General features: G+C 40.9%; 1 protein-coding gene across 3 annotated transcripts; it reads left to right on the forward strand.

The window, feature by feature from the left end:
• Nucleotides 1-401: 401 nt before the first annotated feature.
• On the forward strand, nucleotides 402-26,660 carry NDUFAF1 (NADH:ubiquinone oxidoreductase complex assembly factor 1). 3 transcript variants are annotated; one of them, XM_058738148.1, is made up of 6 exons: nucleotides 405-672; nucleotides 4,392-4,506; nucleotides 5,579-6,224; nucleotides 10,383-10,568; nucleotides 25,073-25,147; nucleotides 25,891-26,660. In XM_058738148.1, the coding sequence occupies exons 3-6, from the start codon at nucleotides 5,649-5,651 to the stop codon at nucleotides 26,038-26,040; spliced, it is 987 nt and encodes a 328-aa protein (XP_058594131.1). In that variant the 5' UTR covers nucleotides 405-672; nucleotides 4,392-4,506; nucleotides 5,579-5,648; the 3' UTR covers nucleotides 26,041-26,660. The 3 variants fall into 3 exon arrangements, with proteins under 3 accessions (XP_058594132.1, XP_058594131.1, XP_058594130.1); XM_058738147.1 differs by lacking the exon at nucleotides 4,392-4,506 and having other exon boundaries at nucleotides 408-672; XM_058738149.1 differs by lacking the exons at nucleotides 4,392-4,506; nucleotides 10,383-10,568 and having other exon boundaries at nucleotides 402-672.
• Nucleotides 26,661-26,885: the final 225 nt, after the last annotated feature.

Genomic DNA, 26,885 nt, shown 5'->3' on the forward strand with positions numbered 1-26,885 from the left:
GTGCTTAAACAGCGGTGTGCAATGGATACAGAAGTTCTGGAGAGTGGGCGGCCCCATTGGGCAGGATTTGGGTAGGACTGGTAGGACCGTTTGCTGTCCAGGTGCGTGGTGGGTCTCCAAAGATTCCGGGGCGGGGGGGGGGGGGGCCGATTCCAAGGAGATCCAGTCCTCTGAGGCCATGGGCAGCTTTTAGGTGCTAGCGGGGAGAGGCGGCAAGAGGGGACCGCCCGGGGGCGAAAGGACGTTAGCAGTATTTGGGTCCTGTTTGAAAGATGCGAGGTGGAATTTGCAGCCTGAAGCAGGGATGCAGAAAGGGAAGGAGAAAAGCGTCTCTAAACTCTCCGCCACTTTCTCACACAGGGCAGAAAAGATCAGGAGGGGGTAAGCGGAGCCCTTTGGGAGGCTGTTGGACCAAAAGCCTGAATTCGCCGGGCTCCGGAAATCTTGTTTCTCTTCTCCGGACTGCGCCTCGGCCGGAACTCTAGTGCCCTAAGGTCTGGTTTGGCGCCGGACTGGAAAAGCAGACGGACGCACACGAAGAAAGTGGAGTACCCGGTCGGGAAAAGCGGAGATCCGGGTGGAAGTCACTCGCGCGCTCCGGCGGGGAGGCCAGCAAGCACCGGCAAGCTGTTAGCGCGTCCGTGACGTGGGAGGGCCACACAGCCCCAGCAGGTGAGGCCTGACTGGGCTGCCTCTCCGTGGCACGGTCCCGACCGTTCCCCCCGAATCAGATCCGGAGTTAAAACACAGGGGTCGAGGGTTAGTTTTGCCACTTACTAGCTGTATGACCTCGGTTAATTTATTCTTGGAACCTCCGTTTCCTCGTCTTTGTAATGGGAACAGTTATAGCACCTCTCTCAGGGTTGTTGTGAGGAGTCAATGAAATATACTTAGAACAGTTTCTGGCACATGGTAAACTCTGGGTATATAATCTTTACTAAGACTACTCTCTTTTAGCTCAGTGGGTTCCGTTGCCGTCAGAATTCATCAACTTCGGCATCGGATCATCCATTTGATGGGTTTTACTTTATGTTTATTGGTAAAAATACAAAGCAAAATTTTATAATTAAATTTATGGTATTAGAGAAGTAACAGCACTATTAAGAGTGTGGAAAATAGGGTGAATAATGTTACTCATAATCCCATCCTATATACAGCTTTAAACCTTTTTTCGCCACCCAAAACTTTTTTGTCTCTGCATTTTTATGCTTGCAATATTTGTATATATGCAGTTTGGATTTCTCCTTATTTGCCACTTAGTAGTGTAGCCTATGGTTGGGGTTCTCGAGAATCTTTTATGATTGTACAAATTCCATTTTGTAGGATTATCATTTGTTTCCCAAATTCCTTAATATATAGAGATAAAATTATTTAAGCACAATCGGTGATGGAAATTGAAATATTACCTGTGATTCCAGGACCTCAGATCAACTGTTTTTAATTTCCTGGTTCCCTTCTTTTTTTAGTCCATGTGAAAATATACTGTTTGCGTGGTTTTCATTTATTCAGCAAACATCATTGGGCATCAGTTATGTTTAAGCCATGGTCCTTATGATTAAGGAGGTCACACTAGTGAGGTAGACAGATAAAAGTGATATTCTAACATTATGTAAGGGCAAAAGAGGGGTATGCACGGATTGTCAGGAGAATATGGAGGAAGAGTAATGTCATTGCCTCCTGGTGGAAGGCAACCAGAAACATGACTATAGTTGAACATGAGCTTATTACTTCTTACAGTGAGAAAAAACACATACCATAGGAAACCATGTAACATCTAAGTAAGAGAGTGTTAAAAGGGATTTATTATTGGATTTAGGTTTGTGTTAAGTGATTTGGGGGAAAGTAGTCTGGAAGTGGAGGTAATTCTATGACTGGGAATGTGAAGTCTTATCTATCTAGTGTTAGGCTAATGCCATGATTGGTCAACATATACCAGTCATTCAGGGCACCTGGGTGGCTCTCGGTTAAGTGTCCAGACTCTTAACTTTGGCTCAGGTCGTAATCTGTTTGTGGGATCGAACCCCGCATCAGGCTCTGCACTGACAGTGAGGAGCCTGCTTGGGATTGTCTCATTTCTTGTTCTCTGCCCTGACCCCCTCACTCACAGACTCTCTCTCTCTCAAAATAAATAAACTTAAAAAAGATATGTTAGTCATTCATATTAGCCAAGATAGTAGAATATTTGGTCATTTTTGTGGTTTCAACAGTGGTTTTTTTTTTTTTTTTGTATGTGTTCAGACAGGATTATAGTTGGTCTTTTTAAAAAATTATTAATTTTTTTAATTTTAGAGAGACTGTACACAAGCGGGGGAGAGGGGCAGAGGGAGGGAAACTGAGAATCTTAAGCAGACCCCACACTCAACACAGAACCTCACAAGGGGCTTGATCCCATGACCTGAGCCAAAATCAAGAGCTGGACGCTCAGCTGACTGAGCCACCTAGGTGCCCCTACAGTTGGTCTTGATGGAGCTGAGGTTATTGCCCATAGATATGAGTCAATAGATCGGGACTTGGGCACATTTTGGAGGGCCTTGTGTACTATTTTAGGAGTTTGAATTTCTGGGGAGGAATTGCTGACTTATTATAAGGGGAGTGCAGTCAGATTTAGACAAATCCCTTTTGTTGCCTGTCAAAGGATAGATTGGGAGAAGTAGAGGAGATCAGAGTCAAGGAGATGTGTTAGAATTTTGCTACTTAAAATTGGTCCTATGGACCAATGACAAGGGCATCGTTTGGGGGCTTGTTAGAAATACAGAATCTCAGGCCTTATCCTATACCTACTAAATCAGAATCTGCATTTTAAAGTGATTTAAGAAAAAAATTTTAATGCTTATTTTTGAGAGAGAGAGAGAGAGAGAGAGAGACAGAGCACAAGTGGGGGGAGAGGCAGAGAGAGAGAGACAGAGAGACAGAGAGACAGAATCTGAAGCAGGCTCCAGGCTTTTAGCTGTCAGCACAGAGCCTGATGCGGGGCTCAAACTAATGAATCGCAACATCATGACCTGAGTCAAAGTCAAAAGCTGGATGCTTAACCCACTGAGCTACTGAGACGCTCCAATTCATAGGCACTTAAAGTTTGAGAAGCCCTTTGTTGGGAAGTTACAGTAGTCCTGGTAAGAAGCAATAAGACCCTGAACCAAGACACTGGTTGAGGAAGTGGGGAATTGTGGAGGTATTATTTAACATATATTACAAGTCTCCTGCATGCCTGGCACCATCCTGGGAGCTGGAAGTGCCACAGTGAGGATGGTCTCCCTCGCCAGACTGGAAGTGTCTTGATGGAAGAGACTAATGAAGAAATTGCAGTAAACTGTAGTAGGGAAAGTATAAGCCCAGGATGCAGTAAGATTACATCAGAGGGATGCAGGTGCTGGTGAAGTTGAATTGTCAAGGAAGGGTTCTTGGAGGGGTAAGGAATGTTGAAGCTGAGTTCCAAAGGATAAGGTAGCTAGGCAAAATCTGTGGAGGACATTCCTGGCCTAGGAACAGCAATCAGCCAAAGACTGAAGCCCGGAGAAGGGAGTACTGGTTGGCACTTGGTGGAGCACAGGTGTTTAGCCAGGATTGGAGTAGAGAGTGGGATGTGACTAGAGGTGAGGTTGGGGAGATGAATGGAGGCCAGATGTGGAGTCTTCTAGACCCTGTGGAGAAAGTTGGCCTTTATTCTGAAGACCATGAGGGAGCCCCACATGTGTTTTAATCAGAGAAGATAAATGATCAGTTTTATGTTTTAGGCCCTTCTAGATGCTGAGAGGTGGGATGAGGTAGAGGTGGTGGCAGCAAGCCTGGAGGCAGGGAGCAGAGTGCAGTGTTCTAGAAGAAAGAAAGTGGTGATTCCCCTGATGTGAGGAGTGAGGGAGGAGGGGCACTCTAGAAGATTGACCACTCCTTGATTGTAGTTAGGGTGGTCTGGGCGCCATTTAGTTGTAGACTACTAGGCAGTTGAAGCAGGTGAGCCAGATTGTTGGATTTTGGCATTTTTGAGGCTTTTTTTTTTCTTTTAAGTTTTTAGTGTTCTGTTTATTTCCTCATTCAGCACCATCTTCTGACTAGTGGATGAATTTTTGTTTTTGTTTTTCCTTTCTCCTGGTCTTTGGGCCAAGATAGGAGAAAGACAAAGAAATTGGCATTGCATCTTTTATTTCCTCTTAGGGGTAGCTGGAGTAAGTAGGAGAGAGAACTGTTTAGCCAAAGTTGTTATTTTACTAGAGCTATAGAACTTGTGTTGCTGATGTTTTTACTAGAAGCAGCAGCATCTAGTGGAAGGACTCAAGGCTAGGGTTCTAGTTCTAGCTTCCATGCTGATTAGCAGTGTGAGCTTAGGCAAATCATTTCACCTGTTGGTGTCTGTTTCCTAGAGAAAGGAAATATCTCCCTGGCTTGTCTTACAGGAGCCTTGTGTGCCTTAAATGAGATAATGTATGCCAGGTGGTTTGAAAACCTTACTGGATCAGAGAATGCTCTTGTAGCCTTCATTCCATCTGATCTTCAGAAGAATACCTTATGGTAAGTAGAGGAGGTGTTAACACAGCCTTACCCCTGAGGAAATGGAGGCTTCAAAAGATTAATAGCTTTACCAGAGGATAAAGAGCTTTATTAAGTTTAGCCGTATGAAATTGCCAATATTCACAATGTTCATAACCTAATAAGTGGGCATGCTTTCTGACTCCACATACAATGTACCCTGTAGTCCCTGTTTGTATAGATGAAGTGCTAAAATGTTGTCAGTTATCCTAGGTCCTGGAGTGAATTAGTTGAGTATTTTATTTTAGGTGTCAATGATTTCTTTAAAAATCCAGCATAAGAGCACCTGGGTGGCTCAGTCAGTTAAGCATCCGACTTTGGCTCAGGTTGTGATCTCAGGTTTGTGAGTTTGAGCCCCACGTCGGGCTTTGTGGTGACAGCTCAGAGCCTGGAGCCTGCTTTGGATTCTGTATCTCCCTGTCTTTCTGTCCCTCCCCCACTCATGCTCTGTCTCTCAAAAAGTAAATAATCTTTGGGGCGCCTGGGTGGCTCAGTCGGTTAAGCGTCCGACTTCAGCTCAGGTCACGATCTCACGGTCCGTGAGTTCGAGCCCTGCGTCAGGCTCTGGGCCGATGGCTCAGAGCCTGGAGCCTGCTTCTGATTCTGTGTCTCCCTCTCTCTCTGCCCCTCCCCCATTCATGCTCTGTCTCTCTTTGTCTCAAAAATAAATAAATGTTAAAAAAAAAATTAAAAAAAAAAAGTAAATAATCTTTAAAAAATTAAAAAAAATAAAAATAAAATAAGAATCAGCATAAAAATTTGGTTTAAGGTCAACACAACCTTTTGAAGTACATACTTGAATTATTTTGAGGTAATAATTAACTCCATGAAGGGGGCCTGTGTTTCTCTTCCTCTTCTCATTTTTTCACTAGGCAGGGGGATACTTTCTTTACATACTGCGTAAACAGGCTTATGTTCATAGTAGGCCCTGGGGAAGTGTTTATAGAATTAGAAAATAAGTTCATGAATTTCGCAACACGTGTCTTTGTTGAATTTGAAATTGTGATGCAGTCATTGCTACCCTGGTAACTCTTCAATGTCTTTTCCTTTCTAGGTGGAATTGAGCTATTTGCTGAAGCTTCTTTCCTTTGTAGCCCAGGGAGAAATTTACATTTTATCTCACTATGGCTTTGGTTCATAAGTTTCTGAGTAGCGCTTATATTTTCAGAAAATGCCTGAAGCCAAGTGTTTCCTCATGTCCATTTTTGGGTAATCGCTTTGCAGACTATTGTTCTAGTAGTCTTCAGAAACCTGTGGCTGCTCCTGGCAAAACGTCCTCTCAAAGGAATACTGAAGGGGATTTGCAAGGACATCACCAGAGAGAAGTTGCTTTGGATATAACCTCTCCAGAGGAAAAGCCGGAAGCTAGTTTTGATAAAGCAATTAAAGATGAAATAAAGAACCACTGTAGGCGTTTGAAGGATGATATTGTGAATTATTGGATCGGCCCTGAAGGCCGCCCTCTGCATGAGGTCTTGCTGGAACAAGCCAAGGTTGTCTGGCAATTCCGTGGAAAAGAGGACTTAGATAAGTGGATGGTGACTTCTGATAAGACAATTGGAGGCAGAAGTGAAGTGTTCCTGAAAATGGGCAAGAATAATCAGAGTGCACTGCTGTATGGAACTCTGAGCTCTGAGGCGCCTAAAGATGGGGAAAGTGGCCACAGTGGGTACTGTGCAATGATATCCAGGATTCCAAGGGTAAGTGAAGTCCCAGAGCCTCAGTTTTCCAGTGAACGGGGGTGAATTTCATTGTAGTATGAACTGTAGCAGATAGCTTTTTTTGTTTTTTAAACAAAATACTTTTTTTTTGAAGTTTATTTATTTTGAGAGACTGAGAATACGGGTGGGGCAGGGACAGAGAGAAAGGGAGGGAAAGAGAATCCTATTGCGCCGCTCGAACTCAGGAGCTGTGAGACCATGAACTGAGCCGAAATCAAGAGTTGGACGCTTAACTGAGTCACTCAGTTGCCCCTACAGATAGCTTTTGTTTCTATGAATGAAAACACCTGGTGGGTCATCTGTGTCAGTGGGGTTAAGTAACTACGGGGCACAGGTGTAAAAAGCAAAAGCATAAGGGGGAAGTGGTTCCTGAGGAGGGGGCACTTGTTTCTGGGCATCACTTTGGGTCAGGGTGGGACATTCTTATATTTGAGGAGCTCTGAGAAGTCAGACATTTGAACAATGATCTCGGGAGATATGCATCTTCTCTAATAGACCACAGACCCTGTGATGACCAGAGGTTCATTAGGGTGGATGTAGGGTCAGCATGTAGTTTTTATTTGGTTTTTTAAGTAAACTTTTTTATTTTAGAAAAGTTTTAGTTTTACTGAAAAATTGTGCAGATAGTACAGAAGACTCCATATGCCCCTCACCCACCTTCTCCAATTGTTGCTATCTTACATTGCTTTCGTACATTTGTCACAATTAGGAAACCAACATTGGTACATTACTATTAACTAATTCCAGACACTGTTTGTATTCCAGTAGTTTTTCCACTTGTACTTTTTCTGTCCCAGGATCCCAGCCGGGACACCACATTATATCTAGTTGTCATGTCTCCTTAGGCTCCTCTACCATGTAATAGTTTCTTAGTCTTTCCTTATTTTTCCTGAGGATTTGAGAAATCCTGGTCAGGTAGTTTGTGGAATAATCCTCAATTTGGGATTTTCAGATGTTTTTTCTCCTTGTAAGACTGGGTTTTTGGTTTTTTAGGAAGAATACCACAGAGCTGAAGTACTGTTTTCATCACATCATATCAGGAGTACATGCTAGCATTGTGACTTATCATTGATGTGTTAACCTTGATCCCCTGGTCAGGATAGTGTTTGCCAGATTACTCTGTTGTTACTATTTGTTTTTCTTCTTTCCATACTCTTCTTTGGAAGCAAGTCACTAAGAGCATCCTACATTCAAGGCATGGGAGCAGGGCATGGGGTTAAGTTCTGTCTCCTTAAAGGGATGGTATTTTCATATATTATTGGGTATTCTTCAGAGAAGAAGTTTTGTTTTTCTCCCACTTTATTTAGTCAGCCAGTCATTTTGTATGGACTCATACTTCGGGTTATAATCCAGTGCTATGTTATTTATTTTTTATTGCTCAAATTGTTCCAGCTTTGGCCATTGGAAGCTCTTTCAAGTTGGTTTTTGTCCTTTTGACATGCCTCCATTTTTTTGTTTTTTAGAACTTTTTGGCACTATAAGATGCTCTAAGCACATTTTGTATTTTCTCTGTCCCAAACCTAGAACTAGCCATTTCCCAAAAGAGCCCTGATGCCTTTTTTTGGAGAATGGTATTAGAAACCCAGATCTGGGTGCTGAGTATGCTTGTTGCTACTGGGTTGACAGTACTTCCAGGACCTCTCAACGGACACAGCAGGAATTACAGGGATGTATACCAATCGTGGAAACACGTCTGTAACGATTTCTGTACAAGCCAAATAGGAGTTCATACCGTGCTGACTCTAATATAGTACCATGTGGTTCATTTTCAGCTTTTCCCTCTTCTTATCTAAAACTTCGTACTGTAATAATGTGAGAAACCTGTCTCCCATTATTTACCATCAACTTACCTGTTAATTCAGCCCCGTGTACATGCAAAACAGTTTCATAACTTTTAAATTTTTTTAATTAAAAAATTTTTTTTAATTTATTTTTAATGTTTATTTTTGACAGAGAAAGAGAGTGTGAACAGGGGAGGGGCAGAGAGGGAAGGAGACAACCGAATCTGAAGCAGGCTTCAGGCTCTGAGCTGTCAGCACAGAGTCTGATGCAGGGCTCAAAATCATAAACTATGGGATCATGACCTGAGTCAAAATCGGATGCTTAACCAACTGAGCCACCCAGGCGCCCCAGCAGTTTCAGAACTTTTAACCCATAACCCTGTGAGAAACAACTTTACCAACTAGAGTACACTGGGTATATATAGTTTCCTTTGTCTTTAGTTTTACAGTTTACCATCAGAACATTATTTTCTAGAGTTACTTAGGTTAGCTTCTTTGTCTCACAACCAGTCTATGGCTTTTTGCAAATTTGCTGACTGGATGTTGTTTCAGGGCTACCTGGACAGGCTCTCATGCCTGGCCTTGGCCATAGCCTCTGGATGTTTGCTTGGCTATTGTACTCTAAGGAGAAAGGCAAATGTTAGTTACAAGGGTCCCTCTCTCCAGAGAATGATGAGAAAGAAAGGTATGTGTTCTTTCAGAGACAAGTATGCATACAAAGATTTTTTTTTCTTTCTAGTGCCTGAAATCCACAGAATGGATTTGGTCATTCCACAGTAGAAAATAATTCTATGGCTGGATAAACACTGCGGAGTAATGAAAATAGGTGATAAAATTTATTAAGTGTGCCTTGCCAGTCCTCTTGCTACTTTCTGTGTGTGTGTGTGTATATATATACATATACATATATACATATACATACATAAATACAGATATATATGTATATATATGTATATATACATGTATATGTGTATATGTATACATGTACATATACATATATACATGTATATATACATGTATATATGTACATGTATACATATACATGTATATATGTATATGTATACATGTACATATATACATGTATATATGTACATGTATACATATACATGTATATATGTATATGTATACATGTACATATATACATGTATATACATATATCCCTTTAATTCCTCACAACAATCCTGTAAAGTGTGGTCATCCTAATTATACAGATGAGGAAACTGAGGCTTTGGGAGAGTTAACAACTTGTCTAAAGTTACATAGCTAGTAAATAAGATAGTTCATATCTGAGCACTGCTATTCTCGAAATCAGATTACCTTTGAGAATGCTGTAAATAAACACGTTTTTAAATTAACACTAAATTCCATTTTCCATGAGAGACAGTATAGGTAGTTATTAAGAATACAGATTTTGGAGGGGCACCTGAGTGGCTCAGTTGGTTGAGTGATTGCAGCTCAGGTCATGATCTCACAATTCGTGAATTCGAGCCCTGCATCAGGCTGTTTGCTGCCTGCTTCAGATTCTGTGTCTTCCTCTCTCACTCTCAAAAATAAATAAACATTAAAAATTTTTTTTCTTTTTAAATATAGATTTTGGAATTAAATGGCACTGGATCTACCATTTCCTAGTTGAGTGCTCAGTTTCTTCATTTGTAAGCTGGAACACAATGATAGTATCTATCTCAGAGGGCTGTGAGGGATGAAATTATGCATTCACAGTGCTTACTGTAGGTTTTCAGTGGATGGTAGCTATTGTTATAAAATAGCAATTTTAAAACTTGAGCTCTTTCATAGTTTTCTGATTTATAGGAAGGCAGCTGTCGCTGCCCACTCAGAATCCATTACTTGATAGGACCAGGGGAAAAAAAGGTACATACAGCAATTCATTTCCATTCATTGATACATATGAGTGCCTACCACATATCAACACTGTCCTGGGCCAATCATGTCCTGAACATTACCTTTGAAACATAAATACGGGGCGCCTGGGGGGTGCATTTGGTTAAGCGTCTAACTCTTAATTTCGGCTCAGGTTAAGAGTTTGAGCCCTGTGTTGGGCTTTGTGCTGACTGTGTGGAACCTACTTGGGATTCTCTCTCTTTCTGCCTGTCCCCCAATTGTGCATGCATACATGCTTTCTATCTCAAAATAAGTGACCATTAAAAAAAAGAGAAATATAAATACTATGTCAGTATTTTATGCTAAAAAAATAATCCCCAGATTTATCTGCCTCCTTATGGTAGAAAGCCAAACTAGGTAGAAAAATGCCAGTGGATCCTTTTGATACTTCAAAAGATGACTAATTTTGCTAGTAGTGGAAAATGAGATGAACTTAATTTTCCTTTCTGCACCTTAGGGCCCTTTTGAGAGAAAGAGGTCTTATGATTGGTCCCAGTTCAACACTCTGTATCTCCGTGTACGTGGAGATGGTCGGCCTTGGATGGTGAATATTAGACAGGACACGGATATAATCCAGAGGAAGAATCAAATGTACAGTTACTTCATGTTCACCCGTGGGGGGCCCTACTGGCAGGAGGTCAAGGTAACAACATAAGTCTTTATTGTGTATGAAAATGAAGTCTTTTGAAATCATGGCTATCCTGTAGTTTTTTGGTTTTTTTTTTTTTTCCTTATTAATCCCTTTTGGAAGGTGTGGAAAGAGAAAGAAGGAAGATGATCTAGGGGTGAGATTTATATAAGTGATTTTTTTCTTTAATTAATATAAATGTTAGTTTCCTAACCAGTAAATATTTCTCATAAGGATATGGCCAGGTCCATGGTAAATCATGGGTACATCTCTGCTCTGTGCCCAAGTAGATGTTTCTTCTTAAGTTTCCACCACATCCCCTCTTCCAGGCAACTCTATTAAGCTAGTATCCCTAGCTTAGGAGAAAGTCTTCTTAGGAGCAATAAATACTTCATATTTTACAATCATCAAAATTTTTATTAATTTTTTTGTAATATAAGGCACTGTTACTTTGTGAGAGTAAGCTTTAAGAAGGTAAAAATGTTCACCCAGAGGAAAAGAGGTAGAAATTAAGGGAATGAATTTCAATTTCCCATTCTTTTCTTCTGTCTACTGAAGGTTTTTAATACATAAACTCCAAAGAAAGTCCCTCTTTTGCTTATACTTAAACCTAAGGGTCATTCTAGATTGCTTTCTCCCTTACCCCACATATAGTCTGTTTAGCACATCCTGTCACCTGTACTGTACCCAGAGTCTGACCATTCTAGCCATCTCTCCCACTCACCCTATTCCAGGCCTTTGGATTTACTACAGCAGCCTCTTCATGGTTTTGCCCCCTAAAATTCACTTTTCACTCAGCTGCCAGAGTGATCTAACACAAAGTGCAGACTATATCAGTCACATGCTTAAAACCCTCCAGTGGCTTCTCAATGCAATTAGAATAAAGCCCAAACTCCTTAACATGGTCTACTGGGCCTATAGTATCAGACCCCTATCTTTATCCTCAGTCTCCCTGCCTACCTTCTTCCTCCATATTGGCCCCTTTTCTGTGTATCACACCCAACAAGCTCACCTCCATCTCAGAGCCTGTGTACTTCATGTTGTATCTGCTTGGTATGCTTTTCACCTGCTTGTTCTTCCTTATCACTCACCTCTCAGCTCAAAAGGCCTCAGAGATGCCTGACCCCTGTAGCTAGAGTTGTATCCTCTAACCCAGTCACTAACACTACCCTGTTTACTTTTTTCATAGAACTTATCACTAAGTAAAATTATTTTGTTCATTCACTTGTCTCTTTATTATCACTTTCTACCCTGTGCCCCTGGAACATAAATTCTGTAAATTTGGAGAGCAGGGACCTTGTCTGTATTGTCTCCCCTGCTGTCTCCCCTGCACCTGAACAGTGCCTAGCATATAACAGACACTTGATGCATATTTCTGCATTAATATAGTTACATAAGCAAAAAATTACTACATGTGTAACACTTGTATACGAATAGTATATATAACAAGTTATTATTACTTTAAAATGTTTAGTTTTGAGAGAGAGAAAGAACACGTGAGCAGGAAAGAGGCAGAGAGAGAGGGTGACAGGATCTGAAGCAGGCTCTGTGCTGTTAGCCCAGAGCCCAAATAAGGGGTCAGACCCACAAACCATAAGATCATGACCTGAGCCAAAGTTGGATGCTTAACTGACTGAGCCACACAGGCTCTCCAATATAATGAACTATTAAAACTAGGATTTCATATAGAAAATTTGGAAAATCCCGAAAAGGAAAAAAAAATTAACCACTACCCAAAGGTAAAATACTTTTGGTGTGTACCTTCCAGATCTATTTTTTTTCTTTCTTTCTTTCTTTCTTTCTTTCTTTTCTTTCTTTCTTTCTTTCTTTCTTTCTTTCTTTTTTTCTTTTCTTTTCTTTTCTTTTCTTTTCTTTTCTTTTCTTTTCTTTCATTTATATCCAGGTTAGTTAGCATATAGTGCAACAATGATTTCAGGAGTAGATTCCTTAATGCCCCTTACCAATTTAGCCCATCCCCCCACCTCCTACAACCCCTCCAGCAACCCTCTGTTCTTTATATTCAAGAGTCTCTTATGTTTTGACCCCCTCCCTGTTTTTATATGATTTTTTTTTTAATGTTTATTTATTTTTGAGAAGAGAGAGACAGAGCATGAGCGGGGGAGGAGAGAGAAAGAGGGAGACACAGAATCTGAAACAGACTCCAGGCTCTGAGCTGGAGCCCCCCTATGCAGGGCTCAAACTCATGGACTGTGAGATCATGACCTGAGCCGAAGTCCGACGCTTAACCGACTGAGCCACCCAGGCACCCCTGTTTTTATATGATTTTTGCTTCCCTTCCCTTGTGTTCGTCTGTTAAATTCCTCATGTGAGTGAAGTCATATGATATTTGTCTATCTCTGACTAATTTCGCATAATACCCTCTAGTTCCATCCATGTAGTTACAAATGGCAAGATTTCATTCATTTTGATTGCCAAGTAATACTCCATTGTGTGTGTGTCTGTGTGTGTGTGTGTGTGTGTGTGTGTGTAGATACATATACACACACACACACACGCATGCTCATACACATATATTACCGCTTCTCCTTTATCCATTCACTCATCGATGGACATTTGGGCTCTTTCCATGCTTTGGCTATTGTTGATAGCCAATGTTTACTGCTGTAAACATTGGGGCAAATGTGCCCCTTCAAATCAGCATATCTGTATCCCTTGGGTAAATACCTAGTAGTGTAATTGCTGGGTCATAGGGTAGTTCTATTTTAATTTTTGAGGAACTTGCATACTGTTTTCCAGAGTGGCTGGACCAGTTTGCATTCCCACCAGCAGTGCAAAAGAGATCCTCTTTCTCTACATCCTCGCCAACATCTGTTGTTGCCTGAGTTGTTAATATTAGCCATTCTGACAGGTGTGAGGTGGTATCTCATTGTGGTTTTGAGTTGTATTTCCCTGGTGATGAGTGATTTGGGCATTTTTTCATGTGTCGGTTGGCCATCTGGATGTCTTCTGTAGAGAAGTTTGTCTTTTGCCCATTTCTTCACTGGATGATTTGGTTTTTGGTTGTTGAGTTTGATAAGTGCTTTATAGATTTTGGGATACTAACCCTTTTTGATAGGTCATTTGCAAATATCTTCTCCTATTGCCTTGGTTGCCTTTTAGTTTTGCTGATTATTTCCTTCCCTGTGCGGAAGCTTTTTATCTTGATGAGATCCCAATAGTTCATTTTTGCTTTTGTTTCCCTTGCCTCTGGAGACATATTGAGTATGAAGTTGCTGTGGCCGAGATCCAAGAGGTTTTTCCTTGCTTTCCCCTCTAGGATTTTGATGGTTTCCTGTCTTACATTTAGGTCTTTCATCCATTTTGAGTTTGTTTTTGTGTATGGTGTATGACAGTGGTCCAGGTTCATTTTTCTGCATGTCGCTGTCCAGTTTCCCAGCACCATTTGCTGAACAGACTGTCTATTCCATTGGATATTCTTTCCTGCTTTGTCAAAGATTAGTTGACCATACTTTTGTGGGTCCATTTCTGGGTTCTCTATTCTATTCCATTGATCTGAATGTCTGTTTTTGTGCCGGTATCATACTGTCTTGATGATTACAGCTTTGTAATACGTCTTGAAGTCTGGAATTATGATGCCTCCAGCTTCAGTTTTCTTTTTCAAGACTGCTTTGGCTATTTGGGATCTTTTCTGGTTCCATACAAATTTTAGGATCATTTGTTCTAGCTCTGTGAAGAATGCTGGTATTGTTTTGATAGGTATTGCATTGAATATAATAGATTGCTTTGGGTAGTATTGACATTTTAACAATGTTTGTTCTTCCAATCCAGGAGCATGGAATGTTTTTCCATTTTTTTTGTGTGTTCCTCAATTTCTTTCATAGGCTTTCTGTAGTTTTTAGCGTATAGATTTTTCACCTCTTTGGTTAGATTTATTCCTAGGTATTTTATGGTTTTTGGTGCAATTGTAAATGGGATTGATTCCATGAATTTTCTTTCTGTTGCTTCATTATTGGTGTATAGGAATGCAAGTGATTTCTGTGCATTGATTTTATATCCTGCAACTTTGCTGAATTCATGGATCAGTTCCAGCAGTTTTTTGGTGGAATCTTTTGGGTTTTCCAAATAGAGTATCATGTCATCTGTGAAGAGTGAAAGTTTGACCTTCTCCTGGCTGATTTGGATGCATTTTATTTCTTTGTGTTGTCTGATTGCTGAGGCTAAGACTTCCAATACTATGTTGAATAACAGTGGTGAGAGTGAACATCCCTGTCTTGTTGCTGACCTTAGGGGAAAAGCTCCCAGTTTTTCCCCATTGAGGATGATGTTAGCATTGGGTCTTTCATATACGGCTTTTATGATCTCGAGGTGATCCTTCTATCCCTACTTTCTTGACGGTTTTTATCAAGAAAGGATGCTGTATTTTGTCAAATACTTTCTCTGGATCTATTGAGAGGATTCTGTGGTTCTTGTCCTTTCTTTTATTGATGTGATGTATCACATTGATTATTTTACAGATCTTGAACCAGCTCTGCATCCCAGGTATAAATCCCACTTGGTTGTGGTGGATAATTTTTTACTGTATTGTTGGATCCAGTTGGCTAGTATCTTGTTGAGAATTTTTTATCCATGTTCATCAGGGAAATTTGTCTATAGTTCTCCTTTTTAGTGAGGTCTTTGTCTGGTTTTGGAATCAAGGTAATGCTGGCTTCATAGAAAGAGTTTGGAAGTTTTCCTTCCATTTCTATTTTTTGGAACAGCTTCAAGAGAATAGGTGTTAACTCTTCTTTAAATGTTTGGTAGAATTCCCCTGGAAAGCCATCTGGCCCTGGACTGTTGTTTTTTGGGAGATTTTTGATTACTAATTCTATTTCTTTGGTGGTTATGGGTTGGTTCAGATTTTCTATTTCTGCCTGTTTCAGTTTTGGTAGCTTATATGTTTCTAGGAATTTGTCCCTTTCTTCCAGATTGCCCATCTTATTGGCATATAATTGCTCATAATATTCTCATATTAATGTTTGCATTTTTGCAGTGTTGGTTGTGATCTCTCCCCTTTCATTCTTGATTTTATTTATTTGGGTCCTTTCCTTTTTCTTTTTGATTAAACTGGCTAGGGGTTTATCAATTTTGTTAATTCTTTCAAAGAACCAGCTCCTGGCTTCATTGATCTGTTCTACTGTTTTTTGGGGGAGTTCGATAGCATTTCCTGTCTTGTGCTGGGTTTGGGTTTTATTTGCTGTTCTTTTTCCAGCTCTTTGAGGTGTAAGGTTAGGTTGTGTATCTGAGACCTTTCTTCCTTCCTTAGGAAGGCGTGGATGCTATATACTTGCCTCTTATGGCCATCTTTGCTGCATCCCACAGGTTTTGGTCTGTGGTGTTATCATTTTCATTGGCTTCCATGTACTTTTTAATTTCTATTTTAACTTCTTGCTTAGCCCATTCATTCTTTAGTAGGATGTTCTTTAGTCTCCAAGTATTTGTTATCTTTCCAAATTTTTTCTTGTGGTTGATTTCAAATTTCATAGCATTGTGTGAAAATATGCATGGTATGATCTCAGCTCTTTTTGTACTTGTTGAGGGTGATCTATTCTGGAGAATGTTCCATGTGCACTTGAGAAAAATGTGTATTCTGCTTTAGGGTGAAATATTCTGAATATATCTGTTAAGTCCATCCAGTCTAGTGTGTCATTCAAAGCCATTGTTTCCTTGTTGATTTTCTGTTTAAATTATCTGTCCATTGCTGTAAGTGGGGTGTTGAAGTCCCCTGCTATTATGGCAATGAGTTTGTTTGTGATTAATTGATTTATATATTTGGGTGCTCACACGTTTGGAACATAAATGTTTACAATTGTTAGGTCTTCTTAGTGGATAGGCCCCTTAATTATGATATAATGACTTTCTTCATTTCTTATTACAGTCTTTATTTTAAAATCTAGATTGTCTGTTATAATTATGGCTACTCCACCTTTCTTTTGGTGACCATTAGCATGATAGATGGTTCTCCATCCCCTTATTTTCAATCTGTCTAAAATGGGTCTCTTGTAAACAGCACATAGATGGATCTTGTCTTCTTATCCATTCTGTTGCCCTGTGTCTTTTGATTGGAGCATTTAGACCATTGATGTTTAGAGTGAGTAGTGAAAGATATGAATTTATTGCCATTATGTTGCCTGTAGAGTTGGAGTTTCTGGTGGTATTCTCTGGTCCTTTCTTTTTTTTTTTTTTTTTTAATTTTGTTTAATGTTTATTTATTTTTGAGACAGAGAGAGAGCATGAATGGGGGGAGGGTCAGAGAGAGAAGGAGACATAGACTCTGAAGCAGGCTCCAGGCTCTGAGCTGTCAGCACAGAGCCCGATGCGGGGCTCGAACTCACGGACCGCGAACTCACGGACCGCGAGATCGTGACCTGAGCTGAAGTCGGACGCTTAACCGACCGAGCCACCCAGGCGCCCCTCTGGTCCTTTCTAGTCTTTGTTGCTTTTGGTCACTTTTTGTTTTGTTCTGTTTTGTTTTGTTTCATCTTTCCTCCCATCAGAGAGTCCCCCTTAAAATTTCTTGCTGGGCTGGTTTAGTAGTCGAACTCCTTTAATTTTTGTTTGCCTGGGAAACTTTTTATCTCTCCTTCTATTTTGAATGACAGCCTTGCTGGATAAAGAATTCTTGGCTGCCACTCTTTTCTGGCCTGCCAAGTTTCTGTGGATAGGCCTGCTGTGAACCTGATCTGTCTTCCCTTGTAGGTTAAGGACTTCTTTTTCCCTTGCTGGTTTCATGATTCTTTCCTTGCCTGAGTATTTTGTGAATTTGACTATGATAGGCCTTGTTGGTGGTCAGTTTTTGTTGAATCTAATGGGAGTTCTTTGTGCTTCCTGGATTTTGATGTCTGTGTCTTTCCCCCAGGTTAGGAAAGTTTTCCGCTATGATTTGCTCACATAAATTTCCCTTTTTCTCTCTGTTCGTCTTTTAGGACCCCTAGGATTCTGATGTTACTCCTTTTTTTTTTTTTAAATTTTTAAAAAAATGTTTATTTTTGAGAGAGAGATTGACAGAGAGAGCGTGAGAGCATGAGCGGGGGAGGGGCAGGGAGAGAGGGAGACACAGAATCCAAAGCAGCCTCTAGACTCTGAGCTGTCAGCACAAAGCCTGATGCGGGGCTTGAACTCATGAATTGTGAGGTCATAACCTGAGTGGAAGTCAGATGCTTAACCTTAACACTGAGGTACCCAGGTGCTCCTGATGTTATACCTTTTTAATGAGTCACTGAATTCTGTAATTCTTATTTTGTCCTCTTTTGCCTTAGCTGCCTCCTTTTTTTCTACGTCATTATTCTCCATAAGTTTGTTCTCTATATCACTGATTCACTGCTCTGCCTCATGCGTCCTTGCCACCATGCCATCCATTCACGATTGCAGCTCAGTTATAGCATTTTTTTATTAGATCCTGACTAGCTTTTACTTCTTTTATCTTCGCAGACAAGGATTCTAATGTATTTTCAACTCCAGCTAGTATTCTTATTATTGTGATTCTAAATTCTGGTTCAAACATCTTGCTTGTATCTGTGTTGATTAAGTCCCTGGCTCTCATTTCTTCCTGTTCTTTCTTTTGGAGTTTTGTCATTTTGAAGGAAGAAAAGGAATTAATAAAGTAAAAAAAAGAAAAAAGTTTAAAAACAACACAAAGAAATCAAATGAAGGATGGTAGATCTTAGGTGTGTTTTTGTTTGGTTGTTGAAAGAGCTTGATAGAGAAAAAAGGGAAAGATAAGAAAAAAATGGGAAAGAAAAAAGGAAAACGTTTGAAAATTTGAAAAAATGAATACAATAAAATAGAATAAAATGAAATGATGAAAGTAAAATAGAATTTTAAAAATTTACAAAAAAGTAAAAAATATCGTAGAAAAAATTAAAAATATTTTTAATAAAAATGGAAAATAAGTTCTTTCTCTTGTATTCAAGAAAAGAAAAAAAATTGAATAAAAGGGCCAGCGAACAGAATAAAATACAATTGAAATTACATCTGGTTTCCTGTAGAAGTCAAACGATGAAGCACTTTATAATCTGTAAACTAAGCTGGTGGAGAGACTTGTGTTCCTGAAGAGCACGGTTGGCCTAGTTAGGTGGGGCTTAGTGAATGACTCTGTTCTCCACTAGATGGCGCTGCTTGCCTTACTGGGGTGGATTGTTGTGGTGTGTGCAGGTGTGTGGGGTGAAAATGGCATCACCCATTTCTCCCCAACCAGCAATCAAGCATCCGTCCTTTGACTAGGGATTCTGTCCACTCCCCACTTCTACACTGTTCATGACCAAGCTGTCAGGCTGCTAGGTGGCACCTTCCTCCTGAGTTTTATTTCAGATGGGGCTGTGTTTCCCAACACCTCACTTCTAAGGGACTGCAGCTTTGACCTGCTCAGACCTTCTGGGGGAGGGTCTCGCTGAGCAATGGCTGGGTTCCAGCCTGCTCCTAGGAATGTTCTACAGACTGTGCTGCTGTCGATGCCCAGAGACTGCAGCTGGGTGCCAGCCCATCCCAGAAAGTTTGCATGATTGTGTAGCAGCAGTGTTTTAGGAATTATGGTAAATAACAACACACATCTGGCACCAGGCTTCACCCTTAATGACCTTGTTCCAGCACCAGGGAATGTGGTTATTCTCTGGGGTCCTTTGGGACCCCTTTGGGACCTTTGCCTGTGGGGAGGCTGCACAGCCTCTACCAAATGTCCTCCCAGCAGGGGAACCACCTCTCCTCGTATGGCCTGAGGACCCCTTGGACCTCACTCTGCTCCTGGGGATTTGCTCTTCCAGGTATCCAGAGCTCCACCAGGTATCCAGCTATGAAGTTTCAGACTCTGCACTCCTGCTGTTTAGAGTCTTAATGGAATTTAAGCCCTCTCCTTTCTCCCTTTTTTGTTTAGACTCTTGTGGCTGTTAACACTCTTCCTTTTTCTCTGCAGCTGCTTTTGGAGGGGGGGTGCTTTTCCTATACTCTCCCCCTGTCTTTGTGCTCTCTCTGCCAGCAAAAACAGCTCCCTGCCCTTGGTGGTTTCTCTCTCCTCCATTTTACCTCCGCACTGCATACCTTGCAGTTCTGTGGTTCAGGTTGTGCAGATTGTTGTGTTAATCCTCAAATCAGTTTTCTAGGTGTGCAAGATGGTTTATGGTTGATTTGGCTGCATTTCAGGGATGAGAGATACAAAAAAAACTTCCATGCTCTTCCGCCATCTTGGCCCCTCCCCCCAGATTTTTCTGTTTCTGCTTCAAAAAAATTTTTTTAACAAAAATGTTATTGTGTCAGTGCTGTTTTATAACATATATTGTTCACTGAATTTCATATACAACTTCCTGCTGAGATGCATTTTTTTTTTCATTTTTTTTTTTTTCAACGTTTTTTATTTATTTTTGGGACAGAGAGAGACAGAGCATGAATGGGGGAGGGGCAGAGAGAGAGGGAGACACAGAATCGGAAACAGGCTCCAGGCTCCGAGCTGTCAGCACAGAGCCTGACGCGGGGCTCGAACTCATGGACCGCGAGATCGTGACCTGGCTGAAGTCGGACGCTTAACCGACTGCGCCACCCAGGCGCCCCTGAGATGCATTTTTATATCATTTTAAATTTCTTTATGATATTTTACTATATAAATAGAAGACAGTTTAGTTAGTTGTTCCCCTATTACTGGACATTTAGATTGTTTTCAGAGATTTTCACTGTTGTGCCAAACTCTGAAGTAAATATCCTTAATTATTTTCTTGGGATATATTCTCGGAAATAACATACCTAGAATAAATGGTATGTACATTTTTTAGGGCTTGCACACTGACAAATTATTCTCTGGTATTATTGCTATTTAATTGTTAACAATTACTTTCTTCCCTGAAAATACATGTAATCCTAACTTTGGCCAGAAGGAATAGTTGTTTGCAACAGCTCTCTTTAAATTATTAAGGGAAAGTGTTGGGGAAGAGATTTTTTTTTTTAATCGAAGTGTTATTGACCTACAATGTTAAATTAGTTTCAGGTATACAACATAGTGATTCACCATTTATATACATTACTCAGTGCTCATTACAATAGGTGTAGTCACAAGAGGTTTTTTTTTTGTTTTGTTTTTGTTTTTTTACTTTTTTTTTTCAAGATTTTTTATTTATTTTTGGGACAGAGAGAGACAGAGCATGAACGGGGGAGGGGCAGAGAGAGAGGGAGACACAGAACCGGAAACAGGCTCCAGGCTCCGAGCCATCAGCCCAGAGCCTGACGCGGGGCTCGAACTCACGGACCGCGAGATCGTGACCTGGCTGAAGTCGGACGCTTAACCGACTGCGCCACCCAGGCGCCCCACAAGAGGTTTTTAATTAAATGTTACTAATTGCTGTTAACTTCTGCATGAATAATTATCCTTTAGTAAATAGAAGTGAGATGCTTAAGTATTTACTCTGATTACAGGGAGAAAACAGAGGAAAATGATGGAAAAATTATAAAATTTAGCTTACTGTCCCTTGGAAAGAGAGAACAACTGTTCATCCTTTTCTTTTTATGCAAGCTTTTAATGCAAGATTTAATGTTTCCTCTTAGCTTTTTTTTTTTTTTTAATTTTTTTTTTAATGTTTTTTATTTATTTTTGGGACAGAGAGAGACAGAGCATGAACGGGGGAGGGGCAGAGAGAGAGGGAGACACAGAATCGGAAACAGGCTCCAGGCTCTGAGCTGTCAGCCCAGAGCCTGACGCGGGGCTCGAACTCACGGACCGTGAGATCGTGACCTGGCTGAAGTCGGACGCTTAACCGACTGCGCCACCCAAGCGCCCCTCTTAGCTTTTTTATCCAGCTAAAAAAAATCCAGTTCCTTTGATGTAGACAGTGTTCTTAGAGAATTGTGTGTCAAAAAGATAGAAGAGATTAGTTTGAGGGGACAGTAGGGTGGATGACACATGTTCCTTGAATGGCAACCAGGTATCCTTGATTCCATTTCCAAAATATGTTTTGAATAATGAGGTAGATGAAGTGTGAAACTAGGGTGCAAAATGAAAAATTGATGGGGGGGTTCCCCTCAGGTTTGTCTGACAGGAATGAAGAGAGCAGGTGAAATAGGATGTGACTGCATTTAAATCTGCTATGTGAGCAGTGTGATCTACTGCAGTGGTGGGTTGGAATCTGAGCTTTGAATTGAGACTTTTATGTCCACAAGTGTTTTTGGTGATAAGTAATCTGAACAGCACATTAATTTTTTGGTTCAAAAGTCAAAAATCTAAAATGATGTACAGTGAGAAGCCTCACTCCCATTCATGTCCCTGTTGACTCTTCCTGCCCACCCGCTCTAGGGAGCCGCTCTGTAGTTTCTTGTGTAGTTGGCATTTTTGTTATGCATATATAAGCAAATGTGAATACATGTTCTTATTTTGTCTAATTTTACTCAAAAGTATAAATAACAAACTTTGTACATCTTTAGTGTTTTGTTTTTTTTTAATTTAAATCCTAGAGAGCTTCCCTGTCGCTTTGTGGAGTTATTTTTCATTATTGTTATTTTGTTTGGCATTAAAAAAATTTATTTTTTAACGTTTATTTATTTTTGAAAGAGAGAGAGAGTGGGAGGGAGCATGAGCAGGGGAGGGGCAGAGAGAGAGGGAGACAGAATCTGAAGGAGGCTCCAGGCTCTGAGCTGTTAGCACAGAGCCCAATGCGGGGCTCAAACCCACAAACTGTGGGATCATGACCTGAACTAAATTTGGACTCTTAACCGACTGAACCACCCAGGCACCCCTGGCATTTTCTGTTAAATGGAATTCCCATAGTGGATTCCTGTATTAATAGACACTGGGTTGTTCCCATTTGCTGTGGTAAATTGTTTCGTTTTAAGTTTATTTTGAGAGGGAGACAAACATGAGTGGACAAGGGGCAGAAAGAGAGGGTGAGAGAGAGAATCCCAAGAGGGCTCCACACTCTCCACACAGAGCCTGGTGTGGGGCTTGAATCCGTAAACCGTGAGATCATGACCTGAGCTGAAATCAAGAGTTGGATGCTCAACCTACTGAGCCATCCAGGAACTCTCCAGTTGCTCTAGCAAATTTTTTTATTATTAATTTTTTGAGGCTTTTTAAAAATTTATTTTTATACTGTGTATTCTGTCTAGATTTTTCTTAATTAAAAAAAATTTTTTAAACATTTATTATTGAGAGACAGAGCATGAGCATGGGAGGGACAGAGAGAACGGGAGACACAGAATCTGAACTAGGCTCCAGGCCCTGAGCTATCAGCACAGAGCCTGATGTGGGGCAAAGTCTCAAACCGCGAGATCATGACCTGAGCCTAATTTGGATGCTTAACCGACTGAGCCAGCCATGCGCCCCTTAATTTTTTTTAATGTTTTTATTTTTGAGAGAGAGAGAGAGAGAGAGAGACAGACAGACAGACAGACAGACAGAGACAGAGCACAAGCAGGGAAGGGGCAAAGGGAGAGGGAGAGACAGACTCTGAAGCAGGCTCCAGGCTCTGAACTGTCAGCACAGAGACCGACGTGGGGCTTGAACTCACAAACTATGAGATAATGACCTGAGCCGATGTCGGACCCTCAACCGACTGAGCCACCCAGGCGCCCTAGATTTTTTTTCCTAATACATTGTAGAGGTCTGCCATTGCATCCTGTGTAGATCTACATGAAAAGAAACAGCTGTACAGTATTGAATTGTGTGGATGCAATGTAATCTTTTAACCATTCCCCTATTTTTCCTTTTTTTTTTTATTAGAAAAAGCTGTACCATTACATATTTGTCAGAGTCTATCTGTAACATAAATTCCTAAAAGTGAAGTTGGTAGGTCAAAGTTACAGCATTTCAAATTTCGCTAAATATTGCTGTTTTCTATTGCTGTGAGCGATTACCGTAAACTTAGCAGCTTCAAAAGACCCACATTAGCTCACAATTTGATGGGTCATGAGTTGGGACTTGGTGTGGCAGAGTTCAATGCTCAGGGCCTTAGAAGGCTAAAATTAAGGTGTCTCCTGGGCTGTATTCCTTTCTGGAGGCTCTGGGGAAAAATCCACTTACAAGCTCATTAAGGTTATTGGGCAAATTCAGTTCCTATGATTGTAGGACTGATGTCCTGGTTTCTTGACTGGTTGTCAGCTGAGGACCACTCTCAGCTCCAGGGAGCTGCCTGCATTCCTTGCCATTTCGTTTCCTCCACCTTTAGAACAAAAAGTGGAGGATCTCCCCCACTGAATCGCTCATGCTTTTAGGCTCTTTCACCAGTCCCTCCTATAGGCTCAAGTGATTAAATCAGGCCTACAGTGGATAATCTTCCCTACATTAAGGTCTGCTGCTTTAGGACCTTACTTGTGCATAGTCCCTTCTCAGCAACAGAGGTTAGCATGAATACCTGGAAGAGGGTGTGTGTATACAGAAGGGGGCTTCTTGGAGTCCTCTTAGACTCTTGCCTCCCAGTTGCCGGCCACTCTAAGAGTTGTACCAATCTGCACACCTACCCGCTGTATACAAGTGGGCCCGTTTCCCCTCTTCCCCGTGTTTCTATTGGTTATTAAACCTTAGTTATTTGTGAAAGTTTTGTGTTTAAGATATTAGAATTTTGTTCATAAATGTTACACATATTTATCCTTTGTCTTTGCTGTCAGAAGGTTAAATTGTACTCTACTGTATCATTTTTCCTTTGGGATTTCTGGCTTAGAAAGGTTTTTATCTGTTTTCTTCTAATACTTCATTTTTTTTTTTTTTTAATTTTTTTTTTTTTCAACGTTTTTAATTTATTTTTGGGACAGAGAGAGACAGAGCATGAACGGAGGAGGGGCAGAGAGAGAGGGAGACACAGAATCGGAAACAGGCTCCAGGCTCCGAGCCATCAGCCCAGAGCCTGACGCGGGGCTCGAACTCACGGACCGCGAGATAGTGACCTGGCTGAAGTCGGACGCTTAACCGACTGCGCCACCCAGGCGCCCCCTAATACTTCATTTTTTAAAAAAATGTTGGTTTATTCTTGAGAGAGAGACAGAGACACAGAGCCTGAGAGGGGGAGGGGCAGAGAGAGGAGGAGATACAGAATCTGAAGCAGGTTCCAGTCCAGGCTCTGAGCTGTCAGCACAGAGCGCAACCCGGGGCTCGAACCCCCACCAACTGTGAGATCATGACCTGAGCTGAACCGATGGAACCACCCAGGAGCCATCTAAAGTTTTTAAAAATTTTTTTTAAAGATTTTTGAGACAGAGACAGAGTGCAAGTGGGGGAGGGGCAGAGAGAGGGAGACACAATTCAAAGTGGGCTCCCAGGCTGTGAGCTGTCAGCACAGAGCCTGATGTGGGGCTCAAATTCACGAACTGTGAGATCATGACCTGAGCCCAAAGTCAGATACTTAACTGACTGAGCCACCCAGGCGCCCAACTAATACTTCATTTTTAAAAAATGTATATCTATGATCAAAATGACAAGCCACTTGCCATAACTGCATGTATTAGAATTATAACGTTAGAATTAAATAACATTAGCATTAAACTATTATCGTTGCAATTCCATACAACTGCCTCACTTGCTGACATTTGAGATGTTAAGTATGTGGTTTCTTTTTCAGATTCCTTTCTCCAAATTTTTCTTCTCTAATCAAGGAAGAATCCGGGATGCCCAGTACCAGCTTCTGCTTGATAAGGTAACATTTTCCTGTACTTTCACTCAGAACTGTTCCCTTTAGTGAAACAGAACTCCTGTGAGGATCATTTCAGTTCATTTTTGAGGGCTGGCAAATGAAAGCTAAAAATTCTTGAGGCCATCCCTGTTACTCCCATATGGAGGTTGACTCAGACATATCTTGTGAGCCAAACCTCCATGCTGCAGGAATTTCCTATGGTCGTCATCATTTCAGCCTGCTCACATTTTATTTTAGCTCCAAAATAGTGAAAAGTATTGAAGTATAGGAGGGCTACAAGGAACCTCCATTAGACATCCATGCTGACCTTACCAGTCTGAAGTGGCACTACTTTGGAGAGGGAAGAGAAAGTAGAAGGTAGAAAATCAGCCCTGCACTTAGGATTTGCTACAGCATTTGAGAACTCTGGTGTACTTGCTAAGTGTAAAGACCCAGCTATGTTAAATTCTTTTTTTTAAACGTTTTTGAGAGAGTGGAGAGTGAGCCCTGCGCATCCATGCTAGCAGAGAGAGACGGAGCCGTAGAATCCAAAGCAGGCTACAGGCTCTGGGCTGTTAGCACAGGGCCATGTGGGGCTTGAACCCATGAGCTGAGAGATCATGACCTGAGCCGAAGTCGGACACTTAACTGACTGAGTCACCCAGGTGCCCCAAGACCTAGTTATATTAATCACCTCAGGAACTTCAAAACTCCAGGAATGGTATCAGTATATGAGATTTTGATCAATTTCTGTATTTTCAATGTAGATCTCTTCTGTTGGATTCACCCTGGCTGATAAAGTGGATGGTCCATTCTTCCTGGAAATAGATTTTATTGGAGTTTTTGCTGATCCAGCCCACACAGAAGAATTTGCTTATGAAAATTCTCCAGAGCTTAACCCAAGACTTTTTAAGTAGTAGAGATGGTATGGTAATTTTGTACTACCAAACTGCATAGTATCATCCATGATGACAGAGACAAAATATTTAACAGCTTCCCATTAACGGCTGGGATGTATTCCCTGAGACAAAGCTAAATGCTGTTGCCAAAAAAGGCCCCATAGTGGGAGACACAGCATGAAACCAGGTTCTAAGCTGTACTTCAGCTTAAAGAATGCAAGTCCCGATGTGGAGATAATAGGTAAAGAACTTAACTGTTTTGGGTTAGAATGATTCCTGTTAGGAACTATTCCTGCCCAAGTTGGTATTGTCAAAGCAGGGCGTCTCTAAGATGATTGTTGATGTCTTTGTCTCTCTCTGTTCCTCATAGGTTTCTTGTGTTTTCTAATCCATCATTTGAGGAAAGGAGACTGTTAAAGATTGCTATACAATTTAGTGATTTTTTAGTATATTCACAGAATTGTCAATCCTTACCATAAGCTCATTTTAGAAAATTCTATCAAGCCTAAAAAGAAACCTTAATTGAGTGCCCTTTGCAGGCACTCATTCTCCCAGCCCAGGTATCTATGGATCTACTTTCTTCATGGGTTTATCTTCTCTGGATATGTCTCCTACAAATAGAATCCAGTAATATGTGATCTTTTATGTCTGGTGGTTTTTCATTTAGCATAAATGTCTTTGAGATTTATCCATGTTGTATCATGTTATGGTGTACTAAAAAAGAATGAGGTACTAATAATTTTTAATCCATTCATCCATTAATGGACAGCTGCATTTTCTCTACTTTTTGGCTACAATGAATAATACTGGTGTAAATAGTGCATACAAATTCTTGTCTGGACATGTGATTCTACTTCTCCTGG

This window comes from Neofelis nebulosa, chromosome 7, assembly GCF_028018385.1.
Source record: "Neofelis nebulosa isolate mNeoNeb1 chromosome 7, mNeoNeb1.pri, whole genome shotgun sequence".
NCBI classification, from domain to species: Eukaryota; Metazoa; Chordata; class Mammalia; order Carnivora; family Felidae; genus Neofelis; species Neofelis nebulosa.

Bases quoted from the DNA above. Each gene is read 5' to 3' on its own strand.
- NDUFAF1 (XM_058738148.1), top strand. From the start codon at position 5,649: ATGGCTTTGGTTCATAAGTTTCTGAGTAGCGCTTATATTTTCAGAAAA. The intron at 6,225-10,382 runs GTAAGTGAAGTC...TCTGCACCTTAG, and splicing joins TGATATCCAGGATTCCAAGG to GGCCCTTTTGAGAGAAAGAG. The intron at 10,569-25,072 runs GTAACAACATAA...TTTCTTTTTCAG, and splicing joins CCTACTGGCAGGAGGTCAAG to ATTCCTTTCTCCAAATTTTT.